This window comes from Sinocyclocheilus anshuiensis, unplaced genomic scaffold, assembly GCF_001515605.1.
Source record: "Sinocyclocheilus anshuiensis isolate Anshui unplaced genomic scaffold, SAMN03320099.WGS_v1.1 scaffold1671, whole genome shotgun sequence".
NCBI lineage: Eukaryota > Metazoa > Chordata > Actinopteri > Cypriniformes > Cyprinidae > Sinocyclocheilus > Sinocyclocheilus anshuiensis.
This window is the reverse complement of record NW_015549701.1, coordinates 25,667-35,028: the sequence shown is the minus strand read 5'-3', so window position 1 is coordinate 35,028 and position 9,362 is coordinate 25,667. Positions and strand designations below refer to the sequence as shown.

The 9,362-nt window shown below is 42.8% G+C and overlaps 1 protein-coding gene across 1 annotated transcript in view; it reads right to left on the bottom strand.

The window, feature by feature from the left end:
• Positions 1-9,362, bottom strand: part of LOC107660566 (protein FAM179B-like) — a 28,457-nt gene that overhangs the window by 2,719 nt on the left and 16,376 nt on the right. Inside the window, exons 15-20 of the mRNA XM_016449888.1 lie at positions 8,332-8,490; positions 8,122-8,248; positions 6,896-7,008; positions 6,645-6,825; positions 877-1,096; positions 721-807 (exon numbers count right to left, since the gene is read on the bottom strand). Coding sequence (XP_016305374.1) covers positions 721-807; positions 877-1,096; positions 6,645-6,825; positions 6,896-7,008; positions 8,122-8,248; positions 8,332-8,490 — 887 coding nt within the window. The remainder of the gene's footprint in view (positions 1-720; positions 808-876; positions 1,097-6,644; positions 6,826-6,895; positions 7,009-8,121; positions 8,249-8,331; positions 8,491-9,362) is intronic.

Here is a 9,362-nt window from a genome sequence, read left to right as displayed (position 1 = left end):
CTCTATTTAAGTGTACTGACCTACTTTTGATTAATTCATCCAAACTTTGACAAATTCCGTGACATTCCGCGTCATATACAGTAAATTCCATTCATATGACTGGATTCCGCGATTCCGTCCGGTTTTGAAAATGACCGATAATCATAAAAATGCTTAATATCGGCGCTGATAATCGGTTGACCCCTACTATAAATCATTAAAAAGGTCTAAAGTTTTATTATAAAATAGTATTTTATGATAAGAATCTGTGAAAGTAATTTCTTGTCAGGAAGTGTGCATGCTGTGCATATATTTATTTAATTCAAAAGCCTTTATGACTTCATAATCACACAAAGCCAAACTGTGATTGTTTTTTTATTTCGATTAATTGTGGAGCTCTACAGCGGAGTCAGCAAAATCCACTTATTCAAATTTGTATTTTTTTGTTTGCAGATATTTGTTCTTGTTTTAAGCTTAAACCTGCTTCATTTCTCAGAAAACGAGACTTCATATCTTCATGTTACATCTCCAGTGAATGTGTCTTGATTTAAGAATGTTTAGATATTTGTACTGGAAAACCAGACAGAAATACTGAAAAAGAGATTACATTTTTTGCAGTGATGCAACATTTAATGCCACGACTTTATGGATTTAAGACTTTCTGCTCTGATCGAAGAGTTTTTAAGGCTTATTTTGAGGAAGGGTGAATAAAGAGCTGCAGAAGCCCTGGTCTGGACTGACCTGCGACTCTCTCGATGAGGTCCAGCTTGGCTTTCCCGCTCAGATACTGGGCTTTGGAGCAGAAGGGCTGCAGCAGGAGGCTGTTGTCTGAAACACAGAGTCAGAGTCAAACGCACTGAAGATCAGCTCAAATCAGTCAGAGCCAACTCAACGCACCGATGTTGTGCATCAGAGCCTGAACGGCTCCCAGCGCTGCCGTGGAGATGCTGCTGTTCTTGGAGTTGAGGTGATTGTCCACGACGGCGGGGATCAGGATGTTGAGCACTGGAGCCAGACTGTCTCTGAGCAGAGCGATGATGGGCTGAAGAGACTCCAGAGCCCGCAGGCTCACCTTACTGTTGGACTCCTGCAGACGAGCCTTCAGAGCATCAAACACCTGCAGCAGACCATCAGAGTCAGCATCATCGTGCGCCTTCACACTAGAGTTTACGGTACGTTAAATACAGGTGCGCTGCACATCCATTCAGATGAACTGAAAAACAGCACAGATCGCTTGACGGAGAGTGAAACTCTGAAGCGCTCAGTCAGAGAGTGTTCGGCGAGTGAAAATATATCAGAGCTAAACTTATACTTAGCCTCCAACTCACACTGGCGAGTAAAATCTGAGAATTTATTAGCCAGTGGCTAATATTAGACATCATTTAGTCGCCCAGAGTAAGATTTAGTCGCATATGCGAGTGATTTACTCGCAATGCAGAGGGTTGCATCAGCATCATCACAATCACCACCATCATCATCATCATCATCATCATCATCACCACCAGCATCATCAGCATCACCACCATCAGCATCATCACAATCACCATCATCATCATCATCACCATCATCATCATCATCAGCATCATCATCACCACCATCAGCTCATCATCACCACCAGCATCATCAGCATCACCACCATCACAATCACCATCATCAGCATCATCACCACCATCATCATCATCATCACCACCATCACCATCATCATCATCATCACAATCACTATCACCAGCATCATCATCACCACCATCAGCATCATCACAATCACCATCATCAGCATCATCACCACCATCATCATCATCATCACCACCAGCATCATCATCACCACCATTAGCATCATCACAATCACCATCATCATCAGCATCACCAGCATCATCATCACCACCATCAGCTCATCATCACCACCATCACAATCACCATCATCAGCATCATCACCACCATCATCATCATCATCACCACCAGCATCATCATCACCACCATTAGCATCATCACAATCACCATCATCATCAGCATCACCAGCATCATCATCACCACCATCAGCTCATCATCACCACCATCACAATCACCATCATCAGCATCATCACCACCATCATCATCATCATCACCACCAGCATCATCATCACCACCATTAGCATCATCACAATCACCATCATCATCAGCATCACCAGCATCATCATCACCACCATCAGCTCATCATCACCACCATCACAATCACCATCATCAGCATCATCACCACCATCATCATCATCATCACCACCAGCATCATCATCACCACCATTAGCATCATCACAATCACCATCATCATCAGCATCACCAGCATCATCATCACCACCATCAGCTCATCATCACCACCATCACAATCACCATCATCAGCATCATCACCACCATCATCATCATCATCACCACCAGCATCATCATCACCACCATTAGCATCATCACAATCACCATCATCATCAGCATCACCAGCATCATCATCACCACCATCAGCTCATCATCACCACCATCACAATCACCATCATCAGCATCATCACCACCATCATCATCATCATCACCACCAGCATCATCATCACCACCATTAGCATCATCACAATCACCATCATCATCAGCATCACCAGCATCATCATCACCACCATCAGCTCATCATCACCACCATCACAATCACCATCATCAGCATCATCACCACCATCATCATCATCATCACCACCAGCATCATCATCACCACCATTAGCATCATCACAATCACCATCATCATCAGCATCACCAGCATCATCATCACCACCATCAGCTCATCATCACCACCATCACAATCACCATCATCAGCATCATCACCACCATCATCATCATCATCACCACCAGCATCATCATCACCACCATTAGCATCATCACAATCACCATCATCATCAGCATCACCAGCATCATCATCACCACCATCAGCTCATCATCACCACCATCACAATCACCATCATCAGCATCATCACCACCATCATCATCATCATCACCACCAGCATCATCATCACCACCATTAGCATCATCACAATCACCATCATCATCAGCATCACCAGCATCATCATCACCACCATCAGCTCATCATCACCACCATCACAATCACCATCATCAGCATCATCACCACCATCATCATCATCATCACCACCAGCATCATCATCACCACCATTAGCATCATCACAATCACCATCATCATCAGCATCACCAGCATCATCATCACCACCATCAGCTCATCATCACCACCATCACAATCACCATCATCAGCATCATCACCACCATCATCATCATCATCACCACCAGCATCATCATCACCACCATTAGCATCATCACAATCACCATCATCATCAGCATCACCAGCATCATCATCACCACCATCAGCTCATCATCACCACCATCACAATCACCATCATCAGCATCATCACCACCATCATCATCATCATCACCACCAGCATCATCATCACCACCATTAGCATCATCACAATCACCATCATCATCAGCATCACCAGCATCATCATCACCACCATCAGCTCATCATCACCACCATCACAATCACCATCATCAGCATCATCACCACCATCATCATCATCATCACCACCAGCATCATCATCACCACCATTAGCATCATCACAATCACCATCATCATCAGCATCACCAGCATCATCATCACCACCATCAGCTCATCATCACCACCATCACAATCACCATCATCAGCATCATCACCACCATCATCATCATCATCACCACCAGCATCATCATCACCACCATTAGCATCATCACAATCACCATCATCATCAGCATCACCAGCATCATCATCACCACCATCAGCTCATCATCACCACCATCACAATCACCATCATCAGCATCATCACCACCATCATCATCATCATCACCACCAGCATCATCATCACCACCATTAGCATCATCACAATCACCATCATCATCAGCATCACCAGCATCATCATCACCACCATCAGCTCATCATCACCACCATCACAATCACCATCATCAGCATCATCACCACCATCATCATCATCATCACCACCAGCATCATCATCACCACCATTAGCATCATCACAATCACCATCATCATCAGCATCACCAGCATCATCATCACCACCATCAGCTCATCATCACCACCATCACAATCACCATCATCAGCATCATCACCACCATCATCATCATCATCACCACCAGCATCATCATCACCACCATTAGCATCATCACAATCACCATCATCATCATCACCACCATCAGCTCATCATCACCACCAGCATCATCAGCATCACCACCATACATTCTATTACATGGCATTAAATAGTTATAATATAATAATATTTATATTTTATTTAATTTGAAATATATTTTAAGTATTATTATTATTAAGTAAATAATGCAAAAAAATGTATGTGATGCACCATTGGCAGGTGTGGCAAAAAGTACATTTTGGACCTGGTTATAGGCCAACACAGATAATCTCAAAATGGCCAATAATGAACGACAAGTTAATCACCCTGACCGATATATCGGTCTATCACTACTTCAACAGAAAGACAAGACCTCATGAGTTCACACATGAAAACACACTTGCAAAACACAAGCTGTCATCCCTCCATGAACCAGCCGAGAGACGATGACATCAGTGTAAACAATCACAGCGCATCATCATCACCACCACCATCATCATCATCATCACAATCGCCATCATCACCACCATCAGCGTCATCACAATCACCACCACCATCAGCATCATCACAATCACCACCACCATCATCATCACCACCATCAGCACCATCAGCATCATCACAATCACCATCATCAGCATCATCATCATCATCATCATCACAATCACTATCACCAGCATCATCACCACCACCATCAGCATCATCATCATCACAATCACCATCATCATCAGCATCACCAGCATCATCATCATCACAATCACCATCATCACCATCACCAGCATCATCACTACCACCATCAGCATCATCACAATCATCACCACCATCACCATAATCAGCATCACCACCACCATCATCATCATCACCACCACCATCATCATCATCATCACCACCATCAGCATCATCACAATCACCACCATCAGCATCACCATCAGCATCATCACAATCACCATCACCATCACTACCACCATCAGCATCATCACAATCACCACCATCATCAGCATCACCACCATCACATCATCACAATCACCATAATCAGCATCATCACCACCACCATCATCATCACCACCACCATCACCAGCATCATCATCACCACCACCATCATCATCATCATCACAATCGCCATCATCACCACCATCAGCGTCATCACAATCACCACCACCATCAGCATCATCACGATCACCACCACCATCATCATCATCACAATCACCATCATCAGCATCACCAGCATCATCATCATCACAATCACCATCATCAGCATCATCACAATCACCATCATCAGCATCACCATCATCACAATCACCATCATCAGCATCATCATCACCATCACCAGCATCATCACTACCACCATCAGCATCATCACAATCACCATCATCATCAGCATCATCATCACCACCATCACCATAATCACAATCACCATCACCATCACCATCATCATCACCATCATCACCACCATCAGCATCATCAGCATCACCACCACCACCATTACAATCATCACAACCACCATCACTCATCATCACCACCATCAGCATCATCAGCATCATCACAATCACCATCATCAGCATCACCATCATCACAATCACCATCATCAGCATCACCAGCATCATCATCATCACAATCACCATCATCAGCATCATCACAATCACCATCATCAGCATCAGCATCATCACAATCACCATCATCAGCATCACCATCATCACAATCACCATCATCAGCATCATCATCACCATCACCAGCATCATCACTACCACCATCAGCATCATCACAATCACCACCATCATCAGCATCACCCCCACCACATCATCACAATCACCATAATCAGCATCATCACCACCACCATCATCATCACCACCACCATCACCAGCATCATCATCACAACCATCATCATCATCACAATCAGCATCATCACAATCACCACCACCATCAGCATCATCACAATCACCACCACCATCATCATCACCACCATCAGCATCATCAGCATCATCACAATCACCATCACCAGCATCATCACAATCACCACCATCAGCATCATCACAATCACCATCAGCATCATCACAATCAGCAGCATCATCATCACCAGCATCATCACTACCACCATCAGCATCATCAGCATCACCACCATCATCAGCATCACCACCATCACATCATCACAATCACCATAATCAGCATCACCACCACCATCATCACCACCACCATCACCAGCATCATCATCACCACCATCATCATCATCATCACAATCAGCATCATCACAATCACCATCATCACCACCATCAGCATCATCACAATCACCACCACCATCAGCATCATCACAATCACCATCATCAGCATCAGCATCACCATCACCAGCATCATCACTACCACCATCAGCATCATCACAATCACCACCATCACCATCATCACAATCACCATAATCATCATCATCACCACCAGCATCATCATCACCACCATCATCATCATCATCATCATCAGCAGGATGACCAGGATTACCGGGAACAGGCTGCCGATGACCAGAGCCGGGTTCTCCTCGCAGTCGCACACCAGCTGATCGATGGCCTTGATTCTCTCCCTGAAGTCCTTGGAGTTGAGCAGTGTCTTCATCTGTTTGACGTACTCGCTCCGGTCTGCGAGGCTGTGGAAGGCCGCTTTACTCCCCGCCTGACCGCAGTCCCTGCCGAACACACGGCTGATGAGCGAACGGGAAGCATCACATGAGCAGATGTGTGGCTGGCGTGTCATACCTGCTGCCGCTCAGAGGATCACGCGTGAGGGACGAGGTGCGCATCACCCCACTGCCTGAGAGAGAGCGCCTGCCCCGCGCCGACGGAGCGTCCTGAGGCATCTCCCCCAAGCCCTGACACACACACACGTTTGTTTTTGTAAATTGTGGGGACATTACATAGGCGTAAACGCGCACACACAAACACACACACACACACACACACACACACACACGAGGTTAACACTCACTGACACATTCACTGCCTATCTGATGTGTGTTGACACATAAACTGAACAAACAGCATAAATCGCCCGATTTCACTTCATTTTGAGAGACAGATGCAAACTCATTTTTTTCTCAGAAGCACTGTCATACAGACAGTGCTTCTGAGGAGTTTTGTGAGCTTCTTAATAGCAAATAAACTAGATAACCACAAGCATAACTGTGGACTCAGAAAAATTAAAAATTAAATTTGAATAATTTCAAATTATAATAATTTAAAATATAATTTAAAAATGACTAATGCAATGCATAAAAACAGTGTAAAAACATGATGTATTATATAATATTAATATAAATAATTAGATCATTATTATATGCTGATTTGCTGCTCAAGAAACATTTCTGATTATTATCAATGCTGAAAACAGTTGTGCTGCACAATATTTTTGTGAAAACTGTGATACACTTCCATTCAAAAGTTTAAAATAAGATGAATAAAAAATAAATTAATACTTTTATTCATCAAGGCCACATTAAATTGTTTAAAAGTGACAGTAAAGTCATTTATAATGTTACAAAAGATTTCTATTTCAAATAAATGCTGTTCTTTTGAACTTTCGGTTCATCTGTGAATCCTGAAAAATAAAATGTATCAGTTTCCACAAAAATATTGTGCAGCACGACTGTTTTCAACATTGATAATAATCAGAAATGTTTCTTGAGCAGCAAATCAGCATATTAGAATGATTTCTGAAGATCATGTGACACTGAAGACTGGAGTAATGATGCTGAAAATGCAGCTTTGATCACAGAAATACATTACAGTTTAACAGATATTCACATAGAAACAGCTATTTGAAATTGTAAAAATATTTCACATTTTTACTGTATTTTTGATTCACTGGTGAACAGAAGACTTCTTTCAAAATAATTTTTAAAAATCCTACTGACCCCAAACTTTTGAGCAGTGGTGTACATTTAAAGGGAAACGGCTAGCTGTGTTTGTAAGGGGTTTGTGCACACCTTGGTTTTGAGAGTGAAGACGGCGTCTCTGATGGTCGGCAGGTCTTTAGCAGAGATGAACTTCTCCATCATTTTATCAAAGTCACGGTGAGAGGACAAAAACAGCAGCATGCGTCGACCAAAGTACCTGAGAGACACAGCAATGAAGGCATGAAGCACTGAGGCGAGAGTGTGTCAGGCTGCGTGACCTCTGACCCCTGCGCCGCTCACCTGGCCTCCTGAGACGAGTCCTGCACCAGCTTACAGACGGCTGGTAGGATGCGGTCGGTCAGATCTTTAGCTCCAGACAGCAGACGAGCGGCTCCGACCCGCTCCACCAGACCGCTGAGATGCAGAGCCGCACACTTACGCACTACTGAGTTCAGATGACTGTGAACGAAACACATTACAGAATAACATCTCTAACCCTCTATATCAAACTAGTCAGAAAAATACAAATATCTGTAATGGAACAATCAAAGTGTGCATATGTGTTTTCGTTGAGTATCATATTTGCGCCATCAAGCATTTATGGCTCATCTGTGACTCTGCAGCACAAAAGCAGGTTTAAGTCGCTGGGGTATATTTGTAGCAATAGCCAGCAATACATTGTATGGGTCACAATTATAGATTTTTCTTTTATGCCAAAAATCATTAGGATATTAAGTAAAGATCATGTTCCATGAATATATTTTGTAAATTTCCTACCATAAATATATCAAAACTTAATTTTTGATTAGTAATATGCATTGCTAAGAACTTCATTTGGACAACTTTAAAGATGATTTTCTCAATATTTAGATTTTTTTGCTCCCTCAGATTCCAGATTTTCAAATAGTTGTATCTCGGCCAAATATTGTCTTATCCTAACAAACCATACATCAATGGAAAGCTTATTTATTCAGCTTTCAGATGATGTATAAATCTCAATTTCGAAAAATTGACCCTTATGACTGGTTTTGTGGTCCAGGGTCACATATAGTCTGATATAGTGAGAATATGGAGGAAAAAACATGAATCTGCTGCAGAAGCTGATATTTATATGATGAAATTCTGATGCTTGTGATGTAAATCAATGAGAGCTTTCTAACAGTGCAGCAGATGCTGACATAAAATGATCTAAATATCAGTCATCGCTCTATATCTGCAGTAATCTGTCTCAGTAAGATGAGATTGAAATGCTCCAAACATATAATGCAGTGATTGAGAGCTGAAGAAATAAAGGCTCCTCAGAAGATGTGAGATGTTCTGGAGGCTTGTGA